Source organism: Pan paniscus, chromosome 17 (assembly GCF_029289425.2).
Source record: "Pan paniscus chromosome 17, NHGRI_mPanPan1-v2.0_pri, whole genome shotgun sequence".
Lineage (NCBI taxonomy): Eukaryota > Metazoa > Chordata > Mammalia > Primates > Hominidae > Pan > Pan paniscus.
The window spans coordinates 52,176,773-52,202,818 of NC_073266.2; the positions used below are offsets into that span (position 1 = coordinate 52,176,773).

General features: G+C 37.7%; 1 protein-coding gene across 28 annotated transcripts in view; it reads left to right on the forward strand.

Annotated features, from left to right (window-relative positions):
* DTNA (dystrobrevin alpha) overlaps positions 1-26,046 on the forward strand; it is a 410,756-nt gene that overhangs the window by 300,748 nt on the left and 83,962 nt on the right. For all 28 annotated transcript variants that reach the window (XM_055102482.2, XM_063597316.1, XM_063597318.1 and 25 more), the window contains 2 exons: positions 12,860-13,073; positions 25,052-25,137. In XM_055102482.2, coding sequence (XP_054958457.1) covers positions 12,860-13,073; positions 25,052-25,137 — 300 coding nt within the window. The remainder of the gene's footprint in view (positions 1-12,859; positions 13,074-25,051; positions 25,138-26,046) is intronic.

Here is a 26,046-nt window from a genome sequence, read left to right on the forward strand (position 1 = left end):
TCACTCACTTGATTTTCATTATTCAGGGTTCTTCATCACTATTTTTCATGGGCTTTTAAAAAAATTTTGTTTTAATTGAAAAAGAGTAGTATACATTAATATGTATGGAGTACAATGTGATGTTATGATAAGGTAGACATTGTGTAATCATTAAAACAGGCTAATTGACATATACATTTATCTTACATACTTATCATTTCTTTGTGATTAGAGCATTTAAAATCTATTAGCAATTTTGAAATATACATTATTAACTTTAGTCACCATGCTGTGCAATAGATCACTAAAACTTATCCCATTGGTCTTAAAAGTTTTTTTTAACAAAAGATACACTCCTCATGTTCTTTATACTATATTGATTTATGGATGACCTCACTCAAGATACCTATAAATGACCTGTACTGCTGATTAACCACCTAGAGATCTCTTCATCCCAAATTCTAGTCCTATTTCCCAAGCAATTTTCTATGCACTAGGGAGCTGGGCCACAGCTGTTTTCTGAATGAATGAATGAATGAATAAATAAATAAATAAATAAATAAAGTAGATTTTCTGTTATTTATTTGTATTTATTCTCATTGCACAGAGAATTGTATAGATATATAGTACAGAATGAATGAAGTAAAAGTAATGCAGTTGCTACTTACTCACTTTTTTCAGTGGCCAGGTATACTTCGTCTATTTGAGTTTATGTTGGCCAGATGGGCACATAATTCAGGGTCAGTGAGTTCAAATTTCTAAAGGACAAGTAGGAGACAGTTCCTCATGGCTGCCAGCCCTATCGGTGCTCTTTCAGAATGTGGCCTCTGGCTTCTAGGATTCTGGCCACAGCTCAAGTTACTGCATAAGAAATAAGAAAGGTTCTGTGGAAAACTATGCCCAATAAAGCCTTGTGGAGCTTTCTTAGAACACTGAGGTAAAGGGAAAGCTTCTAAAGATTATGTGTAATGCTGAGCATCCAGTAGGTGCCCTACTCTATTCCATTCACTTAGCATTATTGAGAACCCAGTTTGAACAAGGTATTATGCAGAGTTGAGAGGAATGCAAAGATGAACAAGACATAGCCCATGCCCTCAAGATGCTAGCATGTAGTTCTGTGGTTTTTAAGTTTACCCCCACGTATCTTCTGGAGAAACTGATGAAAGCCATGGACCTATGTTTCAAAACATACATGACCCTGAGCATAAAATTTAGCTCATGATTTTATATTAAGTGGAATTTATAATTCCAATTATGGAATGATATAAAACATTCAGGAAAAACTTGTTTATTAATAACTATGGAAAATATGTAGTGTCATAAATGGTCCAATAGATATGTGAAGGGCTCTGGGAGCAACAAAAGGGAGAAAGTAATCCTACCTGGGGGTATAAGAATGAGCATCCTCAGGGACATGGCATGTGAGTGCTACCTTGAGGGATGGTGATTGTAGGGCACACCTGGTGGAGGGAGCAGGCTAAGTAAAGGCACATACAAGAAAGCCAAGGGAATGTTCTGGAATTTAAGAAGTCCAGTGTGGCTAGAGCATAGGACTCTTGGAAGAAGCTGGAGAATAGTGGGAGATGGGACTACAGACTAGTAAGTAGACTGAGGTCCAAACACTGATTTTCATGCTTAGCCTGTTGGGTTTTACTCAATAGGCAATGGAGAATGGCATGGCCAGAGCAGAACCTTATAATATTTCTTAGGATAGATAGAAAGAGACAGAAAGTGGAGGTGAGTAGGAGGCTTGCTTCTAAGTAGAAGGCTTTTACAAGCCTAGATTAGGGCACTAGAATGTAGGGAATGGTAAGACCACATTAAAGATGTGAGGTCTAAAAGCCCTTTATAAAATGACTATCCACAGGAGAAATAAGATACAAGATTTCCTTGCTTCTAAAGTGATTAATATTCTGAATAAAGTTAAACACTGGCAATGAGAAATTAGTTATCATTCAGATCTGTCTTTTCATTTACCTTCTCTTAATATTTTTATAATCCTTGGTATAATACTTTAAAAATAATGGGCTTAATAAATCCTTGTTCAATTGAATGTTTTTAGATTTAATTTATAGTGTGACAGCTACTGAGTCAACAATTTTCATACCTCATTTTGAATAACGATTCTGGTCTGCAGACACAATTTAAGGAATACTGAATACCTTTTCCTAATAGGCAATGGATGTACTACCAGGGCCTGTGAAGATTGGCATGATATTCAATTTGATTTTACACCAAAAATATGTTGTAGACCTTTTCATGAAGGTTTATTACATCATCTTAACCAGGAAATTAAAGTGAAACTAAAATGTTATCTCTGTAAGATATGATGCTTCTCTCTAAGGATCCTTAGCAAAGAGAACTACCTTGGAGATAAAAGCATGCTTTCAGAGCCAGAAAGACGTTGAGATTGGAAGCATAAAAATGCTTAGTGAGCTACTCAGCTGTTGTTTGGGTTCACATTTTATAAAGGTATAGCTCATGCTCACTAATGGAAAACAAATCTGAAGATTGTGCCTTTAGTAACATTTTCTTTCTGATTTCAATGTTTGGTTAATGTGGGTGATGGCGGATAGCTTCAGTGTAATCACATAAAAATGTATCTATTGACCCTGGAAAAGCATACCATTTAATTGAGTCCTTCTTCCCTAAAAGTTTTTTAAATACCATTTTCTCATGATAAGAGGCCTGAACAAGGGCATAAAAATAAATTATTTATTTTAGAGCTCTTAACAACTAGGTAATTTGCACCTGGCTTTCTTGGCCACAGTGCTCCCAGGAAATTCCTCTGAATCAAAGGAGCATCAGTTTTCTATTCTTCCTGTCTCTTGTCTAACTCCATTCTTTAAGTTGTGCTCCATAGCAGTGGTTCTCAAACTTTATTGTCTAACAAAATCATCTAAGAAGCTGATTATACCTAGGGATGCCCTGGCCACACTCTAGACCTATGGATTCAAACTCAATAGTTTGAGACCCACTTATGGCTCTAAAGAACAGCCCGGGTTTCCACCACCATACCTCTTAGCTTTAGATGGGGCTCTGAATTAACTCACATAGTAGTCTGAAAATGAAATTAAACATTTAACTTTAGGAGATTCAAATCTTTAATAAAATATAAAAACAAAGATATTCCCTCATTGAAAAATTAAGAGTGTTATATACTGGGCAGTATAAATGAATAGTTATAGACCCTGCTTTCCTCTAAGCTCCAACACAAATTTCTCTGGTTCTAGGTCAATACAAAATCTAAATGCACCATCATCGTTCTTTGCTCTGTGTCATTGCTCACTGAACCCACTTCTTCCTGGAGTATCCTTCCCTCCTTATCTCCATCTATGCACTTTCTGCTGAGTTTTAGGAATCAACTTGAGCCTTACCTCCTCTTCCAAATCTTTACATAGTTTCCAGCCCACAAAGCATTCCTGTATTTTGAGCTCCTGTAGCACTTTTCTTTTTAATCTGCACTGTGGATGTGGGCTTTGGATAACACAGTGTCTTGTGGTGATCTTCAGTTAGGTCATCTGAGTGTGTCTTTCCCCATGAGACTTACAATCTTTTTTGTAGTCAGGCTCTCGTATTTTGTTAAATCACCAATAACATCAACCATAATGCATTGTAGAGCCTTAAAAATGCTGGTTGGATTTAATTTCTTTGAAACTATTATGGAATCTAGCTGCTTGTTCCATTTCCCAACTCTGTGTGTATATGCATATGGCAATCTTTCTCCATATGTTACAGCCTGCATGTATGATTGATGCATGGCAACTAGTGATACACTGAAATATTCTTTTTTTTTTTTTTTGAGATGGAGTCTTGCTCTGTCGCCCAGGCTGGAGTGCAGTGGTGCGATCTCGGCCCGGTTTCACACCATTCTCCTGCCTCAGCCTCCCGAGTAGCTGGGACTATAGGCGCCCACCACCACGCCCAGCTAATTTTTGTATTTTTAGTAGAGACAGGGTTTCACCGTGTTAGCCAGGATGGTCTCAATCTCCTGACCTCATGATCCGCCCTCCTCAGCCTCCCAAAGTGCCAGGATTATAGGCATGAGCCACCACACCGGCCCGTGAAATATTTGATTTGAAATTGAACTAAACTCGTAATCACTGTGATACAGTCTCTCATGGATTTATAACATCATTTCATCCACTAAAGGGAAAACAAACCTCAAGTTATAGAAGAAAGCTCATATTAAGGGACAAATATATTTATACCAGACAGAGTGAGGCAAAGAATTGAAAGAATTTTTGTGAGTGGAAAATTTTTATAATTCTACCTGAATATGAAAGTAAATTTTAATGCCTCTCTGTTTGCTCTCAAAAATAAGAATAATGCCTAAAATTTATATAGTACTTTATATTTTACTCTTTTCCCATGTACATTTTCACTGTTCCTCAGAACTCTATCAGAAAGGATATTATTATTCCCATTGTACAAATGAAGAAACACTTGAATCCCAGTCTCTCAGTTCACGTTTCTCTATAAGAGAATATAAATAATATGTATATATAAATGTCAAATCCCATTGTATACCTCTGAATATATACAATTTTTATATGCCGATTGAATATTTTGAAATCTAAAAGGAGAGAAAACAGATTATTATTGCATGCTTAATGCACTTATTTAATATCTCTATCTCCTCCCTCTCCGACACACATGTAAGTTCTGTGTGATTAGGGACCTGCCTATTTTGTACACTCCAATTCTAGAAACCAGCACAGCACTGCAACACAATAAGGACTGAATAAACACTTATTGTATGAGAGAAGTTATAAGACTAAGATGGAAGACTACAAAATGCAGCCAGTGAGCAGCTTAGGGTAATGAGTCTCAGGAACCTAATGTCACTCCTGACATTCTCAAGGGGCTAAGTTCCTCTCCCCACCTCCTCACACCCCAGTTCTGTGAAGCCTGGCCCACATGTGAGCTCCTTAAAAGCAATTTTTTCTTAAAGTCTACTTGGTGCTTAGAATACTGAATGAAACTTTCCATTTGAGAGTTGTCGTAGGAACAAGACAATGCTTATATGCATGTTCATCTGTTCATTCTAAGGACATTGGAACTTTGTTTGATAACTAAAAGAATGAGTCTCCATAATTAACTTTTCTACAAGCTAGCAAATGTATTTTAAGAATCTGCTATATGAAAGAACATAATTTGGCACTTCAAACCCGGTGTGTAAACTAATCAGAAATACTACCTGAACTTTGTTCTTGTACTCTGAAGAGTGTAATTGCAATGGAAATTCATGCCGGGAATATTGCACTGAAGGTCAGGAAATTTACATCTAGGGAGGGGAGAACTGAATGCATTTTCAGGAGAAACAATTTATCTTTGTTGCTATGGGGATTCCTGCATATATCTACATATCTCAAAGAGGGGAAAACAAGTCATAACAGAAACCTCAGACACCAGTCACCCTCACTTTAAGCACGGAGGGCAGGGTGGAGATTGAGGGAGCATGTGCATGGATATACACACACACACACGCAAAACCACACACAACACTGTCTACACACAAGAAGATATATGTATTCCCAATAGCAGATCAACAGATTATATCCAATTTCCAGCATAACTACAATTTCCTGTTCTCCTAATTAAAGCACATCATAATGCAATGAGTGACCTTCTTAGGGATTAAGCCTCAAATCCTTCTAAAATAATATGTATATATATCCTTATACAAATCACTGTTAAACTGCATAAATTAATTTATGGTAATCAGCTTCTTGCAATACACCTCACAACCTACGAAGACATTTCAGGCTGTCTTGATGCCAAAGGACTGAGAACTACTGACTTCAAGAAGCGCTTCTTATACTTAAATGTGAATACAAACTGCCTAGATATGTTGTTAAAATGCAGATTACGATTTTCTAGGTCTGTGTGGGAGCCTAAGAGATGCAGCATTTCTAAATAGCCTGTGTTTTGTTACTACAAGTGTGATGTTGGACCACCAGTATCACCAGGAATCCATTTTACAACCTTGCAGGTGATTCCATTGTGAAGCCACAGTTAAGGATCACTATTCCATAATGACTAAAGCTAAGTCACTATAATTGTCTACTGACCTTTCTCAGCTGCAAGCCCTTTGAAAACCTTCTAAAAGTTTATAATCAGTGGTTGTCAGAATCACCTGGAGAGTTTTGTCAAAACCCTTTTCCACTCTTTTATATTTTGGACTCAGGAGGTGGTAGAGTCTGGGTTTGAGAATTTTCAGATCATCAAATGCTTTAGTAAAAGAACATCATGCTTAGATTCAGAAACTTGGACCCAGCCTCAGGGATTCAAGAAAGGCTGGCCCTGGATAAATCATAAAATAGACTAAATCTTGAAGTTGTCTTTTTGATATTTTTCTCCCCCATATTTTATCTAACTTATATGATTCTACTATTTCTAATAAAGTTTATGACATCAGCCATCTCTATCTAGATATAACTAGGTTTGTCATTTTAGCACTTTTCCCATGGATGCTTGGATTTAAGTCATCTCTGTGAATGAAGGACTCCATCTCCCATTAAAATAGTGCAAGATGTCAGAAAACACATTAAAAATATCTCTTGAGATAAACAAACTCTCCTTTACCCATCTGCAACTCTCCCCCCAACACCCTAACCTAGCCCTTTTCTACCTGAGATTGCCTGGATTTATAGAAAACCATTGAAGCTTTGTCTGTTTCCATTTATGTATGTAAAGACAAATCTTAGGTCTTAATAATTAATGCCTGAAATCAACACTATTATCGTTACTTTTAAGATTCCATGAAGAACTAAATATTAGGTTAAGAATGCATTTTGTCTATTCTCGATGTGGTTATTGTTAACTAAGGAATTTCGTTATGCAAACCGTTGCCTTTCCTAGTATATTAATATAAAATATACGCAACTGTATAGATGAGGGAATTCCTCCTATCGCCTGTGCCTAGTAGCAGGTGCTCTATTAATGGACGACTGAAGTTTGATAGCTATTTAGTAAAATGTGCGCAGTGCCATCTAGTGGTTCATAATCATTATTACACAACCTAAACGTCATCTAAAATGATTTAACTAGCACAGCAGTAAGCAACATATTTATACAACTGTCAGACTTTTAAAACAAACTTCTTAATAACTTCTTAATGAATCTCAACTTAGCATTTCTCAGTGTCACTATTTAAATAAACAAAAGGCTTATGTTACTTAAATTTCTCAATAACTAATGTATACTGAATGCTTATTATACAATGCTTATTATAAGCACTATGTGGAGTGCTTTATGTGAAGTATCTCATTTGAACCCCCCAAAACAACAATGTAGTAGAGAAAATAGTATTGTCCTTATTTTACAGGCGAGGAAACTGAAACCTAAAGAAGTTAAGTGACTTGCCCAAGGTCATAGGGACAGTCAGTAGGGGACCCCAGCCACTGCCCCGGTTCCTGCACCTTCTGCACTATGCTTACACCTCCCAAGGTAGTCGCCAATGAAATAAAGTTTCCATGAAACCTTTATGAAAGATAGCCTCCTCACCAGGTTTCTAATGACCCGATATGGTAAAATCAACTTAAACTCCACTAACTCAAAATTTATGACAACAAAACTAAGTGTCTGCTTTTGTGGCTGCAATGCACTTTGTGATTCTTTTACTTCACCCGCATAATACGTCATCAAGATTATGGGTTGATTAATTTATTGAAATTGGGATACTTGGCTAAAATTTAGTTTTGGACTCACAGATCTTATAAATTAGTAGTAGAATAGTATGGCTTTAGATCAGAGTGTATTTAGTTATTTTATCACAAATAGCTCATTTCTTGATCACCTATTATATAAATACACGTTCTCTTTTAATCTCACTATAACTGCCTCTGGATGGCATTCGTTTCCTCGTTTTAAAAAAGGAATAATACAATGTATAAACAAAATATTATTACATTTTATTTTCATTAATAAAATTTGCCCAGTTTTCCAGTTATTTCCAGAGCCAGGAATGAAACCTTAATCTTTGTGGCTGCAAAATCTGAATTCTCCACTATGCCACCACTGGAAAATAAGGGGTACAATGTGCGTGACTGCAGTTTTTTCTGCATAGTACCACCTTGTAGACAAAAATACCACCATCCCTTACTGGAACTAAAACAATATTCTCCAACTACTTCCCACTGTGTGCCTGTCCGTCTCCACTCCTTTCTTCCCTTAAAGTCAGAAATGACATTTTTAAGCTGCATTCCTGATCATGTTGCTGTCCTACTTAAAACCCATGTCTTCATACTCAGCATAAAGAGCCAAATCCTTATTGTAGTTATGGTGCTCCTGCAACCTTATCTTGTTCTGGCCCAATCAAGACCATATCGTAATCCCATTTTATACTTAGCATGCTATATGTCACAGCATGTCACTATTTCTGATCACCCGTTTGTGTGATTGTGTGAGTCATGTCTGTATTCCCACCAGACTGTTAGCTCCCATAGGCAGGAACCACATCTATATTGTTTGTATTGAGTCCTCACAATCTACCATAGTGTTTGCATATAATTATGAAAACTAGTTTTACTTAAATCATTTTTAATTATCTATTCTCACAGTTAGCCAGAATTATTTTATTTTTCATGAAATATTTTTCTTTTACGTTCCTTATATTAGGACCTTCAATATGTAAGCACATAAATGCAGCATATTTATGTTTAATAACTTTCATATAATTTCTAGGTATTTGTTTATAATAATAAACAACTATTGTCTCCTACATGACATGCCCTATTCCAAGTGTTTTACAGGCATTATTTTATTCAGCTGTCATAGTAATCATCCGAAAGTAGTTGCTATTTTCAGTTCCACTTTTCTAACATGAAGATTCAGAGAAGTTAATTAGACTGACAGTATACCTAGGATTCAAACCAGTGTCTCTGTGATTCTTCATGACTATGCCTTATTGCATTTTAGAAAGCAAATGCATCCTTAGAAAACCCTGTTTCACTGTTGAGTCATTTCTTTGTCATTCTCTCATTTAGTCAAAAGACATTTACCAAGTTCCTATGTGTAAGGATGTGTAAGGCAGTGTGAGGGGCACTAGGGGTGTGAACAGTTATCACAATAGACACAGTCTTGTCCTGTGCCACATGCAACGCAGAATGGGAAACAGACAACCTGTTGGTCTACACAAGAGTGCCCACTACATGCTGTGATGGGGAAGGACAGAGCTCTAAGGTGGTGCACACAAGGGGTATAAAACCTGGAGACAGGGTTTCTGATGCAGCCCAGAAAGATATCCTTGAGGAAGTGATGTTGACGCCAAGGTATAGTAGATGAGATGTAGATGAGAAGTACACAGGGGCTAGATGAAAAAAGAAAAGAAAGAAAAAAAACTTCAATCCTTGTTTAGATTTCAAATTAATGGGAAGTTATTAAAGGACTTTAAGCAGCATACTATATATATATATTTTTTTTTTTTTTTTTGAGACGGAGTCTCGCTCTGTTGCCCAGGTTGGAGTGCAGTGGCGCAATCTTGGCTCACTGCAAGCTCCGCCTCCCAGCTTCACGCCATTCTCCAAGCAGCATACAATTTTAAGCAGCATACAAGTGATATGTCAAATTACGGTTTAGAAATCACACTCTGGCTGCAGTGAGTAGAAAGGGAGTACAGAAAGAATGAAAAAAGAACTGACTCAGCCAAACAGTAAGCGTGATGGCATTGGGTAACGAAATTGGGTGGTGGCAATAAAGGTTCATGGAAATGGTGGGATTACAGTGATGTTTAGGAGATATACAGTCCATAGGACTAGGTCATTGATAGAACCCAGAAAGTAAATCTCCCTGGAGGGAGAATAGGCAGCGGGAGGATGGTGGCATTCACCAAGGAAGGGAATCCCAGAGCCGGCAAGGGGAGAGATGAGTATGGGCTGCTCACGCTGAGGCTGAAGTACCTAAAGAACCCTTACATGGGCATGCCTATGTGGGAACCCTTATGTGGGCCACTCCTGTGGTCACTCCCATGGGCCTGGATAATTCCACCACTGGGAATTCTAAAAGGGTTTCCCATTCCTTACAATGGCTCGTCAAGAGAAATTTAAGCATCCAGATTCCCTCCCTTTGCCAACAGCCATTTAGCTTTCTTGACATATACCCATCTCCCTCCCATGCTCAAGTTCCCAGTCCATGCTCCTCTCCCCAGATGTCTGTTCCACATCATCCACAACCAGGAACTAGGTGAGGATAGGTCACAGGGACCAAGCAGGACGACAGGCTGGATGTCATCAGCACTGCTTTCTTTGCATCCTGCACCCAGACACATCCTGATGGCTAGATCCAGAAGATTCACAGATCAAATCTATAGGGAGTAATTAGAGGAATCCCAGCTCTTCCCAACTAGAATTTAAATAAATAAATAAATTTAGTTTATAAATGCCATTTCCCTGGGAGTGTTTTGCTTGCTAGATAGAAGAGTTGGATAAATAACGCCAAGAAATACAGATAATTTCCTTGTTGATTAATTCTTGATATACAGAAAAGGTTGCAAATTTGAAATCACTTAAATCTGAATTTTTCCAAAACTAATAAATATTTATTTTAGTTGGTATGTGATTTGTACTCATCTGCTCCAAATCAGAGATATATTGCAATATATTTTTCTTTTGACATGACTCACATTATTTACTTGTTCATCTATAATGCATTGTCTGCTAGGTACCAGGAACTACCACTTTTTACTCTATGCATTTTTCCATTTTAGGAATGCCTGCCCCATTTCATAGATGAAGGAAGTGAGACTCTAAGTCTTAGAGGTCATGCACTTGTCGTAGAAGAGCCAGATTTGCAACCTAGGTCTTTGGACTCCAAGTCCAGTGCTCCTTGAGCACAGGTATCTTCCCTTCATAACATAAAACATTATTTTGAGTAATTGTTAAAATTCACAGCAAAAATCCAAGTAAAGGACACAGTAACGGTTCTATGTAAGCTGTTTTTTTTTTTTTTAGTTTAAGGATTTGCATAATCTACTCATCTCTTGGATCTCAATGTGCACACAAAGTTAGTTATGAGAACCATACTTTAGGTTTTTGTTTTTCTTTATGCCTAATTTGAAAATAAGAATGTCTGAACAGATTGCTCTCTCTCTCTCTTAGGGTTCTGTGGTTACAGATCCTGCAGTTAAACCTAGCCTGGGAAAAGGGTCTGACTTCAAAAGACTGTTGGCTAGTTGGCTCATTTGTTATTATAATGGAAGAAATTGGTGATAAGTTCTCCTATACCAAAAGTCAGAAACCATAGATCTGTTCTGAAAAGCAAAAGTAAGAGAGAAGTCAAGAAAAAAGTCACATAGCTCAATTCGTAGTAGAAGCTGATGTTAGTTTTGCTTATTAGGTATATAGCCAGGAGAGAGCAATGAGGTAGAAGACAAAAAAATAGGGAGCTGTTAGTGAAAATATATATATATACAGTGCATATTTCTCAAAAACGGAAACTGTTATATTTCATTGAGAATAAACAAAATATTTATTTGCAAATGCAAAAGCATAATGAAAAGTCAACCTTAAATGGTGAAGATGTGGAGGAACTGGAACTCTCGTACACTGCTGATGGGAATGTAAGATGGTTCAACTACTTTTGGAAAATACTTTGGAACTTTCTTTAAAAATTAAACATACACTTACTGTGAAACCCAGCCTTTTCATTTCTAAGTATTTACTTAATATTTTTAATGATTTTAATATTTTGAATCCCTCATTGTCTAAGAGAAATGGAAGCCACATATCTATACAAAGACTTGTACGTGATTGTTCATAGCAATTTTATTCATAAACAAAAACTGAAAAACAACCCAAATGTTCATCAACAAGTGAGTTGATAACCAAATTGTGATATATCCATATAATGGAATACTACTCAGCAATAAAAAAGAGAAAACTATTGATACTTTCAGCAATACATGTATGAATTTCAAAACAGTTAACACTAAGTAAAAGAATCCAGACCCAAAAAAGAGTGTTTACCATATACTTACAGTTATTAAGAATTGAAGTTTGCAACAGAAAGCAAATCAGTAGTTGCCTGGAACAGGGAATGAGGATGGATTGCAGAGGAGCATGAGAAAACTTTTGAGGGTGAGGACATGTTCTTTATCTTGGTCGTGATCATGGTTTCTGGATCTCATAACAAGACCTCAGGGCAAATAGGGAAGAAAATAGAAACAGCTTTCTTGACTACCCTAGTGAAAGTAACCATGACTTAAATCAGCTGGTAATAATGTAGCCAAGAAACTTCTTGATCTTGACCAGCCTAGTTCAGTGATGTGTGACTTAGTTCTGCTGCTGCTGCAGTGTATACATAACTTTTCCTTTTTACCTTGTCTTCCTGCCTACCTTTTCTTTTTTTTTTCTTGTTTCCAACAGCATACTACTAAAAAACACATAAATAAATGAAAACATTTTAAATACTCAAATATAATTTGGACATCCTTTCAAACACTAGAATTTAAATGTTGGCCTTTTCTTTTTGAGGGGGCAGGGTGTGCAATGGGGAAATAACTTTTAAACCGATAGACTTGGATCTGAATGCTAGTCTTGCCATTGACTCCTCTTCTACCTTTGCATTTGTCAGTTCAGTTTCCAGATCCTCAGTTATCTTATGTGTAACACAGGGATAATAGCTGTATTTCAAGAGTGATTGTGAAGATTGGAAATAACTATCTATTGTGGTGGTCAGTAAATCATTTGCTTGCTATTATGTAATGCACATCAAGTCTTAGAGATAATGCACAGCCTATGTTCATTTACTTATGTTGACCTCCTGCAACAGCTGCACACATGTGAGATACCTAGAAAAAAACAGGACAGAGGGTCATGTAAACTGATGTATTTGCCTTCCATTACTTTGGGCTGATGTGTTAACTCTGCTTTAATTGTAGTGCACCTGGTGGACATATGGAATGTCATAGAAGCATTGCGGGAAAATGCTCTGAACAACCTGGACCCAAACACTGAACTCAACGTGTCCCGCTTAGAGGCTGTGCTCTCCACTATTTTTTACCAGCTCAACAAACGGATGCCAACCACTCACCAAATCCATGTGGAGCAGTCCATCAGCCTCCTCCTTAACTTCCTGCTTGCAGCGTTTGATCCGTAAGCACCCTCTGAATGTCTGTTCCTCTCTACATGTTTGGCTTTCACTTCCTGTCTTACTTGGTCTTTTTCCCAAATAATTTTATATCTCTCTCTTTTTTTTTTTACTCTCTTTTTTCTTACAGTGGATGCTTATGTCAGTAAAGTCTCCATGTGTTTAATATAAATTTTAAATCCTGTGAAAAAGACTAGAGAGTAAAATGGTGCCAGAGGAACTTGAGGACAATTGTATTTTATGTGCTGACCTTTAGTTAACTCATCCCATGCTTCCTGGAAGCTGTGGATGCTCGAGAGGATTGCCTGTGGAGCGATTTAATGAAGCGTGAAGTGGGAGGATCTTTTTAACTCTCTTCTTTGCAAATTGTTTAAGACAGTGTTTCTGAGGTGTCCTAACAAGGCCCTACAGCAAACAAGAAAGAAATTGAAAAGGGTTTCTTGACTATCCCAGTCAAAGTAACTATGACTTGCGTTAAATGGACTGGTCAATTTAAGTGTTTCGATCATAAAATAAGGGGATGCTGTCCACAGACCACAACTGAAGCTCAGCTTCATTTTTGTATAATTTTCCCTTTTAGAATCAGAGAATTTCAGGGCTGGCTGAGATCTTAAAGGCTGTGCGTCCAAATATCTCATTTTACAGATGAAGGAAATGAAGCACAAAGAAATTGTCACTTGTTTGGTGTCTCGCAGCATGTTAGTGGCCGAGTGGGGACTTAGGTGTTCAACAAAGGTTTCTTTACCAAGGTATATGTGGATTCCCCTGAATTACATTCTCAGCCTACAATTTCAAGAGGGCTTTTTGCCAATAGCCTCCAACCTGGATGTAGTACCACCCCCTCCACTTCCACTGCTTGTTTTGAATATTAAAAGGAAAATTGCTAACCTGACCTTTCAGCAATCACATTTTAAGATTCTCAGAAGGTTTTACTTAGTCTCATTGTCTGGCCAATGCTTGGAAGTATTTACCCCCGCAGTGGAGATGTTCCAGCCAGGCTAATGTTATTTTGCAATTCACAAAAGCTACCAGCTGTCACTTTGCAACTTAGAGTGTTAACAGAATCGTTCCTGCTCAGTTTTTCCAGTGTGCATTATTGTCTTCGTGATATTTATATTTTGAGAAATTCTTCAGTTAAAATCAACAATTTTACAACTAGCATTCCAGGTTGGTAGAGTCTTTGCTTCGGCTGTGCACACTTCAGAACGAGATGTACAGCTCTGGCTTAATCACTATAGTAACTGGATGCTGGGGCAGGTAAAGAGGACTGTGGTTCCACATGACAGGCAGCAGAGGCAGCAGAATGGAACCTGGCCATGGCATTTCTGTAGTGGCATTTCTAACCTGGCCCTGTGACAAGAGTGTGGCAGCTTTCAGATTTGCCCCTAAAGATGTCAAGAGACTTATTTGTTAGAAATGTAACAATGGAAACTGCAAAAAGAGAAATATAATATCTCACTAAATCCTGGAGTACTGCTAGAGAACTCATAAAGAATCAAAGCCAAATAATCATTTGCACCCACTCCATAAATATAGACCAGAAACCAGACTAACAATAAGGAAGGGGGTATTTTGTGAGATATATAGGATTCACAAAAATATAGTTAGATTTTTCACTTTTGGTCAGAAATATTTGCTAGATCACTTCTAAATATAGAGCTATGAACGGTCTCTAAATAGCTGCTGAAAATATAGCTGAATCATTTCAAGATTGATGAAAAGCTAAGTTTGACATCTATTCCAAGGTAAGGAACAATTCACAAAAAAGTTCAGAAGAAATCTTTATTTGGTGCCTATTCTTCATATAGATAGGAAGCCTCCTGATGTGTACTTTCAATAATCTCATTGTAGTAGATTTATAAACACATCCACATAGACAAATTTCACTGCAAAGATTTATAAACATATCCATGTAGAGATCCTACTCTGCAGACACTTCTGCGTTTGCTCCTTCAGCGTAGCAAATGAGCATAGGCAGTCCTACTGACACTCAAATTTTCCATCTGATGGCATGGAATTTTGGATGTGAAATGTAAGCCATCAGGAAGTACAGCTAACTGGATATGTAATTTAGAAGTGAATATAAGAAGAGAAACTTAAGAATAAAATAAATGTTCAAATTCTATTTCTTATAATAGTAAACTCCAATTTATCCAAATGAGACCCAGCATGGAAATCTGATGCCACTTCCTACCACCTGTCCCACGACAGAGTCCAAGTGTTTAAGAGAACCGTCTGTATTTTGGCAGACATGAATGATCCTGGTACTACTAAAAGAAAGATGTGCTGTTGCTATTACAGAATCGCTGAAACATTTAGGAGATTCTCTCCCATTTGTCATATTTTAAATGGACATATAAATAAACAGGGAAAAAATCCAAAATAAAAATTAGAGATGCCTTAAGAACCTAGACTCTGAAGAAGTGTTGCTAAAAATTAATAAATAAAAAAAGAAAGGCAGTATAGTGATTTAAACTCATGAAGAATAAGAACTTGGATTCAAAGAACTTGGCCATTTTGCGGGGGAGGGGATGGTGCCTTAAAATTCACTAGACTCCCAGGTAGTTGAACTTCGTGAAGAAAGTGGTAACCTGAGATGAGGATTGATGCCTCCTTTACTGGGATGTACTTCTGAGAACCAGACTTACCTTCCCACAGCCATAGCTCCCCAAGAATAGCATTCCCTCTCCCACCAAAAAACCATCCGGATCTCAATTTTCATACCAGGATGCTTTCTGCAGACTGTAATCAGTTTCCTGGTTGCAAGATTTCTCTCTGCTCGTTGGCAAGTCAGCCTCTCAGAAGATATGATAACTACATCTGTAGATGATTTGTACAATGTTGGGGGTGGGCAGTGGACCCCAGTGGTTTATGCTCATGCTTGCCATTCTGTCCCTGAAGACACAGTTCCTTGAGTCCAGAAGATTTTTGTTTTTTGTGACACTCCTTTTAAAAATGGCTGTATTCCTGGGAGGGGGTCACCCAGGGAGCAGTTACCAACCAACTTCTAAGCAAATCTCTCCACGGCCAGATGTTATCTTTTTTAAGGCGTCTAGTGGAATGGATGAGTGTGCCTGAGAAGGATGGGAAAAGAGATGTCAGAAATAAGACCAGGGGCTGAGAGGGAAGAAGATATGTGAGGGAGCAGCCAGAACTTGAGCCAGTCTCTTCCTCTTGTCCCTTTCCTCCGATCACCCAAGGAACTGGCCTCCCACCTCCCCTTCTTTGCTGCCAGGAGCCTTCCACTCCTCTGTCTCCTCCAGAATCCCCCCAGCAAACTGGCAGCAGCTTCTTCTGTCACCTCTTGTCCATATTCTATTGAGGAGGGGGAAAACTCTTTGAAGTCTTCAAAGGACCTTTAATGTTGTTCTTATTATTTTGTAGGAAATAGAGAGTAACTCAAAAGAAAAATATTGCAGAAAGTTAAAAGATGAAAATAATTCTTAAAAGCCTATAATGTGCAGCCTTTTTGAGAGGTGCAGTCACAAACTCTGAGGCTCTGTGGAGCCTTTCGCCTGTCATGGTCAAGTTGATCACCTTTCCACAGGTCCACCTCTCCTTGCACCTGATTCTGCTATTGTCTTATAGTGCATGTCTGACTGTTTATATGACTGCCTCCCAAAGACTTCTTTAGGAAAGAACCATATTTTATTCTTCTTATGAACAGCACCTGAGACCATAGCCAACACAAGAATGAATCAATGAATGAAAATCCAAGGTTGATCTTTCTGAGCTCTTGTCGTACTAATTTCTTTTAACTATTTTTTTTTTTTTAAGACCGAGTCTCACTGTGCCGCCCAGGCTGGAGTGCAGTGGCACAATCTTAGCTCACTGCAGCCTTCGCCTCCTGGCCTAGAGCAATTCTTGTGCCTCAGCCTCCCGAGTAGCTGGGACTACAGGCGTGCACCACCACACCTGGCTAGTAATTGTGTTTTTAGTAGAGATAGGGATTCACCATATTGCCCAGGCTGGTCTTGAACTCCTGGGCTCAAGCAATCCGCCTGCCTCGGCCTCTCAAAGTACTGGGATTTACAGGCATGAGCCACCATGTCTGGCCAGTTTTCTTTTAATTCTTTTTCTGAGATTAAGTCTTCCTTGATCTCCAATATATTACAAAGACTAGCGGGTCCCAGTCACCTAGATTCAGACCCTCTATTTTTACTTCTGCTCCACAGAAAAAAAAAAAACAAGTGTTCATGGTTACCAATGTTGGTGATCCTATTTTTACAAAAGACTTCTATGTGCTCCTCTCACCTTCTCCCTGCTTCCCCAGGAAACACTAAAAACAAGTTGTCTTGACTCAATCTCATTTCAATTCAGTAGTATCTTCTTTCGTAAGACAGTTCTTCATAAAGTAGATTATGTGACTGTAGCCTTGTTTTTAGCAAATAACATTATCATATATACTCAGTCACTCAAAAATCACAGTATGACAGTTAAAAATATTAAAAGGAACAGTGATTTTCCTATTTTCAGAGGTCAAGCTATAGTCTTCCATGATAATCATAATAATTGTATTAAAAAATAAGATGTACTCAGTATTTACTATATGTCAATAGTCTTACTGACTTGGCACTATATTATCATGATTTTCCAGTAGAGGAGATAGAAAGAGGTTAAATAATTTGCAGGTCATACAGCATCATACTAAATGAGGTAAATGAGGGAAAACTCATTTTGTTTCAGGAACTGTTTTAAGCTCAGCTCTATTCATGCTTTCTGTTTCACTTTTTAAAATGAAAATTAATTAACATTTTTTCTCCCAGACTTGTTTTGCTTATTACAGGATATTATTCTGATGCTTACATTCCTAATCTTTCCAGTTTCTGGTATTTATACACATTTGAAAGAGTGTATGTGGAAGAAATATTTGGACTTAACATGTTTTACATTGTAGCATTAGGATCAGTTTTATGACAGCTACCCAGAACTACAAGTCCATCACATAATAGTCTTACGTAGAGAATACAAAATCCTGGTATTTTCCTCCCTGTTTGCCATATTGCACCTTACTGGGCCATTTGAACACCCATGCCCACTGCTGAGCCTTCCAATGCTACAAAAAAGACCACAGAACTATTTCAAATGCATGGATATGAAATGCCTGGTACTCTGCCAAAATCCTTCTGCCTTTCGAATTTAAAAAATGATTCGATATTTAATGCAAAATGTACTTCAAAGTACACAACCATTTCTCTGCACCAAAAAAAGTATTGTTCATGTTTGAGACTATGTAGATTTGTGAAAGCAAAGAAGAAAAAAAGAGAAGAGTTATAAAAAACCAAATGTTCTTCTCTTTTATTATCTATACAGCCAAGACTAGATATTTAAAACAGTGTTTACTTGGCGTGGTGACTTTTTTCTTTGCATGTCTTAAATTTCAAGATGTCCATAGAACGTTCTCCTCTACTAACTAAAATCTTGTTGTAGTGAAAAATACTTTGTTCAAAATTTCTACATCCTGCTAAAATGGAATCACTTTCCAAAGAATTTTCACAGCTGTAGATACATTAAATATCCTAATGTCACTCGTTGTTTATCTGACATACTTTGAATGAGTAGCAGGTAGAATTTCAAGAGAGATGAGGAATTTCAAGGGGTATGGGGGCATTCCAACAGTATTGACCCCTTCTGTTCTGGAGAAACCCCTAGCAAACTCACCTGCCCCAGCGCTATAAGGAGTACTTTTCCCAGATGTTTTGCTAACATTGTGGAGGGCCCAGAGAGAAGCCAGATCCAAATAAAGGGTTTCTGTCTGTTCACGGGTTAACTTCACTACGCCCCAAACCAGAGTTAATTATGCCTTTGAACACTTCTAAATTCAAAGCATCACATAACTGCACAATCTAAAAGAAACGGCCATAAAGCCAATCATTATCATCGTATTCAAACACGTTATATTTCTCAATATAAATCTCAAGTGGTAAATCAGAAAGTTGCTTCTCACTTGTGCATTCATTAATTGAACTGACATATGTAAAGAGCTTGCTATGTGGTAGGTGTTATGATAGGCTGGGAATAAATGATAAGACAAGATGAAATGAGATGAGATACCCTTGGAAAATGGGTTGTATTAAAATTAACTGTTTCTGACCCTTTATCTCCAATATGTTGTGAGCAAATGAAGAGTAGAGACCACACCTTTTTCATCTGTATATCCCCAACCTCTAGGACAATGCTAATCAATATTTATTGAGTGACTAAATGAGTGATCCATATGAGCAAAATAATTTTCAGATAAAAAATGTGTTATAGTAGAGGCATGTTGTGGAAGCAGAGGGAGGAAGCAATTCTCTCCGTTAATTAAGCCACCAAAATGTGTGAGAAAGAGCAGTTTGAGTGCTGTGCCTCTGCTTATCAAAAATGCTTACCAAATGTTTTTGTAAAATATGTTGGTAAAAGAAGAGCTTCTGATTTTAGTACTCTTAAATAGAGAAATAATTCCTTCTGTCTGTTTAAGAAAGAATCAGTCAGAATTGAATCTTACTTAAAAGAACTTCAAATTTCTCATGGGATTTTGTAACTTCAAACAGGAAACTCTGTTGGCAATTTGGAGAAAATTTACCTTCTGTACTTAGCATCCAGCCCTATCGATCAATATCTATTTGATGTTTTATCTTCTCGTCAAAAACAAATATTCTCTTCCCTGCAACTTTTCCATATAAATAATATATTCTTAGTTGAAAGAAATCAGTATGTCTCTTTATAAGATTATGGGAAACCCAGGGCAGACTAAAGCAGTTTCTCACTTCTTATTATGACAAGTCAAATTTTGAAGTAATTCAAATTTTTAACATAAAACACCCTACGAATCACTATATATATTTTAACCAAAGAGTAAGTGCCTTCCTCTTTCCATTTTCAATCAGTTGTCCCCTAGAATAACTTGAAAAGTCTCAGAGTGAGAAAACAAAATGTAAAGGAAGATAAAAGATTTCAAGAAACATTGATTTATGAAGCCATTTCAGTTTGTGCTTTTGATAATTTGCATATATTAGCCTGGTTCTCTTAAATACCTTGTTACATGTTAATTATATACCAATACACAATTTTATTGAGAATTTTTGAATGTCGATCTAGAACAAGAAAGTAAAGTTTGTATAGGCAAAAGTTCCAGGGTAATTGGCTTAGAAACAGAACATATTCCACTATGCCAAAAGACAGTAATGGAGAAAATGAATAAAGTATGTATTATGCGCTGTTTTCTCTCTGCATTGAAATGGAAAACATTACAAACAAAATACTATTATTTTATTTTAAAAATAAAATAACTTTTTTTTTTTTTTTTTTTTTGAGATGGAGTCTCGCTCTGTCACCAGGCTGGAGTGCAGTGGCGCGATCTTGGCTCACTGCAATCTCCGCCTCCTGGGTTCAAGCAATTCCCCTGCCTCAGCCTCCGAAGTAGCTGGGACTACAGGTGCACACCACCATGCCCGGCTAATTTTTTGTATTTTAGTAGAGACGGGGTTTCACCATGTTGGCCAGGATGGTCTTGATCACCTGACCTCTTGTTCTGCCCACCTCAGTCTCCCAAAGTGCTGGAATTACAGGCGTGAGCCATCACCCCTGGCCAATTACTATTTTAATAATAAAATGATATGCTAATATTAATTCTTTAAGCTTTTACTGTGCCTTTTATATTACCAAAGAATTAACTGTACTAGCAGCCTTAATTCACAAAGAAAGACTTACATGGCCATGTGATTGACCACATCACAGACTCCTAAGGCTGATCCCGCCCCTAAAAGTCTGTGATCCATCCAGACTTGTGCCCTGTGATGCATCCAGTCTCTCAAACACAGCTGGCTCTTTTATGTCTTGAGATGGCAGTCAGAATTGCACATGAAGTTGAAGGCATACTGCCATGGCTTTTTATAAAAGCAAGAGAAGTATATAGACTTTTTCTGTGCACTTCCTGATGCTGCCCCACTCCCAGGCTGTTTGGCCTGAAGTTTTAGGGAAAATCTATGTTTTTCAACCTCAGCACACACTGGTGGTTGGCTTCCTGGGTTGCAGCTGACAGCCAGCATTCCATGGGTGCAGTTTTACTACCTTACTGCAAAGGCATTGCCAGAGACATAGTCATTTTGGAGCAATATGCTGCTTTCCTGCTCGTTTGTATAGGACTCTGAGGAGCTTCCCATTATCCATCCTCATGCACTTGTCTTTCTGCTTCCTAGACACTTAACAGATTTTATTGGCTGTTTGTAAATCAAACTGGTCCCAACTAATGACAATTCCTGATGATCATAGCTCCTAAATTTTTCCATTTGGCATGTATCAGCTTTTCTCTACTCCTTGCTTCCTGTGTTAATGCCAGTGCCTTTTTTCACAATGAAATAGGGACCCTGGTCCCATGTTTTGCTCAAAATATGGGCTGATAACCAGAGGAATATATGCTACCTAACTGTGGTTGGCTAACTAGCCAACGGAAGACGCTTTTCACTTTGGGTTTCATAAAATAATTTTGTGCAGAATAATCTCACAGTCTCTATAATTTATTTAAACAAATCTTCAGAAACATGATTTTTTTGTTAGAGAATTCCTGAATTTGAAATTAGGGTAACTATAGGGACTTTTTCATCACAAATTTTTTTCAACCATTATTTCCTACTCACAATACAACTGTGCTTATGTGATATATTTACTCTTCAAAAAAAGCTGATATTTTTTAAAGGCCCCCTCTTTAAAATTGGACACCCTCCTCTTCACCCTGTTGTATTTACAAAAAATGTTCTTTTAAAAAATATCCATTTGTATTTAAGTCTTTAGTGCTCCCATTCTCTGTTGTAGAGTCAGTCATCTCTGCTCACTCCTCAAACCGCATAAATATTTATCCAGTGCCTGGGATAAGCAAAGTATGAACTCACCCAGTTTTGGTGTGCTTGCCACGACCTAAATCCCTGCATACCCCCAGAATCCTTCTTCATGACAGAGTCACATTTGCAATCTGGCACAGTACCTTGCATAACAATAGATTCCAGTGGCCTAATTTCACCCTTGAGTTCCTGTAAAACCCTCATTCGGCTGCCCTCCACTTGGTGATTTATCTAGATTTATTGTGTCAATTTGGCAGAACAGCTCTGATATAACCACTGTTGGATCTAATATCATCAATCTTCCATTTCCAGGAACAATACAGGACTGGCAATCTCCCCATGATCTTCTTCATTAAAAGCTGAGGTCTAAGAGTACACCTATGAGCTATCATTGTTTCATCCTTTGGAGAACTCTCTGTTCCAAAATCATTGGTGGTCAATCCTCTCCTTTTAAATAAATTATTCTCTCGGATTCATTGAAAGGAACTGTATTGCTCTTGAAGCCTCACATATAATGCTCCTCGATTTCTTTGCATTTTGAGGGCCACATTATTGCTATGTGATTGCTAATCTTCCATGCCTTGTAGACTTTACTGTTCTCATTATTTGAACCATGTTACAGTTTAGGAAAAAAGCTAATTACCTCCTGAGGTCAAATGTTTGATACTTCCAGTTATCCATGTAATGGGAGGACAGGAATACTTTTGAATAGGCTGGTTTTTACAAAATCATTGCATTTCTATTACAGCTACCTGCTCTAAAATTAATAACTCACTGAGTGGATGGACACTCAAAATTCTAGGTGTAATTTTTATAATGATTACTAATCATTTCTTAATATAAGAAATGTATTAGTCACTAACTCTGTGTGAGACCAAGTGCTAGGCACTAGGAATTCAAGTAATTCAGAAAACATCATCTCTGCACTGAAGGATCTCACAATGTAGAATCCAGTCACGTTGTGGACATGTAAAAATCACATCAAGGTCATTCATTGTGACAGATGCCACATAATAAGTAAAAAGTGAAGGGCAGAGTGATTTCCTAGACATCTAGGAGAAAAGCTGTTTTCAGAGCAGGGTGAATAATGATATTGAGTGGCATCTTGACAAATGGATGGGAGGGTTGTGGGCAGACCATGTTAGGAGGGGGAGGGGCCAGGAGGCATTGAACAGTTTGACCATGGTGTGCAGTACAACAACAGAAATGGTAGCAGAGGAGACTAGACGAGACTGCTGGGTGTGCCATGAGCAAACGTTAGAACTTCGTCCTGAGGGCAAAAGGCGGCCAGAGGGTTTTAAGCAATGAAATAATATGGTCAAATTTGTGATATGAGTGTGCAAGCAGAGAGATCATTTCAGAGGTTATGACCGTGTTAAAGCAAGAGCTGATGGAAGCAGTGACAGTGGGAATGAAAAGAAGGGAATGGATTCAACATACAGGTAACAAGTCTAGCTGAGTCCTTCAAACATTTGTTCAGGGTGGTAGTAATTAAGGAAGAGCAAGAAATCAAAGGCGACCCCAACTCAGGATTCATTTTCAGGTAACTAGGTACCTGGTGTTTCTAATAACCAGCAGAAGGACTGCAGGAGGAACAGCAGGTTAGTACTACGGTGAGTCTGAGTATTATGGAAGAGCTCTGTAAAGATAATGAGTTCTCTTTTGAACATACTTAGTTTGGCATGAGGTATCTAAGTGAAGGTTTCAGATAAATGATTACATAAATCTGGTGCTGAGGCTTAGAAATAAATGTGAAAGAGTCACTAGCATAGGGTTCAGTCAATTTTGCATTCTGGCTGGTTGTATTTGAGGTATTACACTAAAAATGACAGCGACAGTGATAAATAACAAATGATCCCTCTCTGAAACCTAATAAGGAACAAAACCACGATTATTTATATCTTATTCTTCTTACATATAAGGCATATGAATCTTATTCATATAAATTATTTATTCCATGTACTAAAGCTTTGCCAATACAAGCTTTACTTACCTTTCAGACACATTATTATTTTAAATAACTCTTTTGACCATTCTTAAGTTTAGCAACTATCAAATAAATGAATTACTAATATGATACAGTTTCTGATTCCAAAGTATAAGAATAAACAGTTGATTCCAGCTGGAAAATCATTTAGCTGAAACATTATACTTTTTATCATATCCCCTTTACATCACATTTGTGAAGGACAGATTTGTTATACTTCCTGAATCAATGAGGATTTGGCAGCACTTGTGTCATTTGGGTAGAAAGAAAGTGTTCAAACAGAGCTTTTACTTTTTTTTTAAGACAGAGTCTCCCTCTGTCGCCCAGGCTGGAGTGCAGTGGCACAATGTTGGCTCACTGCAACCTCCACCTCCCGGGTTCAAGCGATTCTTATGTCTCAGCCACCTAAGTAGCTGGGATTACAGACGTGCACCACCACACCTGGCTAATTTTTGTATTTTCAGTAGAGACAGGATATCACCATGTTGGCCAGGCTGGTCTCAAACTCCTGACCTCCAGTGATCTGCCCACCTCAGCCTCCCAAAGTGCTAGGATTACAGACGTAAGCCACCATGCTCGGCCAGAGCTTTTACTTTTGCCCCTTTAAAATAGCAGCTCTCTTTGAAAAGTAAATATATCACATAAGCACAGTTGGCTTGTGGGTAGGAAATGATGGTTGAAAAAAATGTGTGATGAAAAAGTCCCCATAGTTACCCTAACCTCAAATTCAGAAATTCTCTGACCAAAAAAAAAAAAAAATGATGTTTCTGAAGCTCTGTTTAAGTAAATTATAGAGATTCTGGAATTATTGTGCGCAAAAATCATTTTATGAAACTCCAAGTGAAAAGCATGTTCTGTTATTTAAATCCATAGTTAGCTAGTAGATATTCCTCTGGCTATCAGCCCATATTTTGAGCAAGTGACATATACAAAGAATAAGCTAAGAGATTCTGATGTCTCTTAAGGAAACATTGAATAGACAGTTCTTCAGATATGTGCATTGAATTGTTTTCACAACCTTTTATAAAATGGATGTGCCCACATAAGGCATGCAGCTATGTATCCTGTGATTTCTACAGAATAGAAAATGTCAAACCTTGTTGCTGGAAGTGCTCCAAATGACATCACGGTTTTGTTTTGTTTTTGTTTTTGTTTTTTTTCTATTACCATTAAACAGGGAAGGCCATGGTAAAATTTCAGTATTTGCTGTCAAAATGGCTTTAGCCACATTGTGTGGAGGGAAGATCATGGACAAATTAAGATGTAAGTTATTATTCCTTGTGTGTCTGTTTGCTTTTCCTTGCTAGGTACCACCCTTTTCTCTCCCTCATTCCCCTATGTCCCCTCCCCATTTGTATCTTTCCTCATTCTATGAGAGTTGTTTGAAATACATTTTTCACTGATGTTTGGATTTTGTCATAGCGATATTTTCATATTAGATAAATGCTAATGAAATGAATGTTTTCCTCTACCTATAACCTGTTGAGTATCACCAACTGGCCTCTTTCTGAAATTAAAGTAAAATAAGCACTCTTTGCAGTTAATTGTGTTATACTGCCTTACATGTGGTACAGGATGATAGGCACATGAAGGCTTAGTGGGAAACCTTCCCCTTTAAATCTTCTAAAAGCAAGACTCTTGGCACATTTCCTCATTCTTCTCAGCCAGCACTGTTCAAATCACTGGGAACTCCAAAGGTTTCAAAGCCAACAATGTCAGGAAAGAAGAATAGGAATTACATAGAGACAGCATTGACAGAGTTAACTAGATGCCAGTAAAAGCATGGTAGCTAAAGTACATTGAGTAATTGTGGGCCTTAATGAACATTTTGTCTCTAAATATGGTAGAGTTCCTTAACCAACGACACACTGGAGATTGTTTGTTTGTTTGTTTGTTTGTTTGCTTTAGGTAAAGAAACTGAGACTCAGTTAACCATATGGCTAAGATGATGCCAGGATTTGAACCCTGACTTTTTTTTCTACACAGGTGGTTCACAAATTTTAGTGTGCATCAGAATCACCTGGAGGGCTTCAGTAAAACATAGATTTCTGGGTCCCACCCCAAGAATTTCTGACTCAGTAGGCCTAGGATGAGGGTGGGTGAAAAGAATATTTATTTCTAACTAGTTTAAAATGATGTTGATGCCGCTGTTTAAATTTAAAATTTCCATTT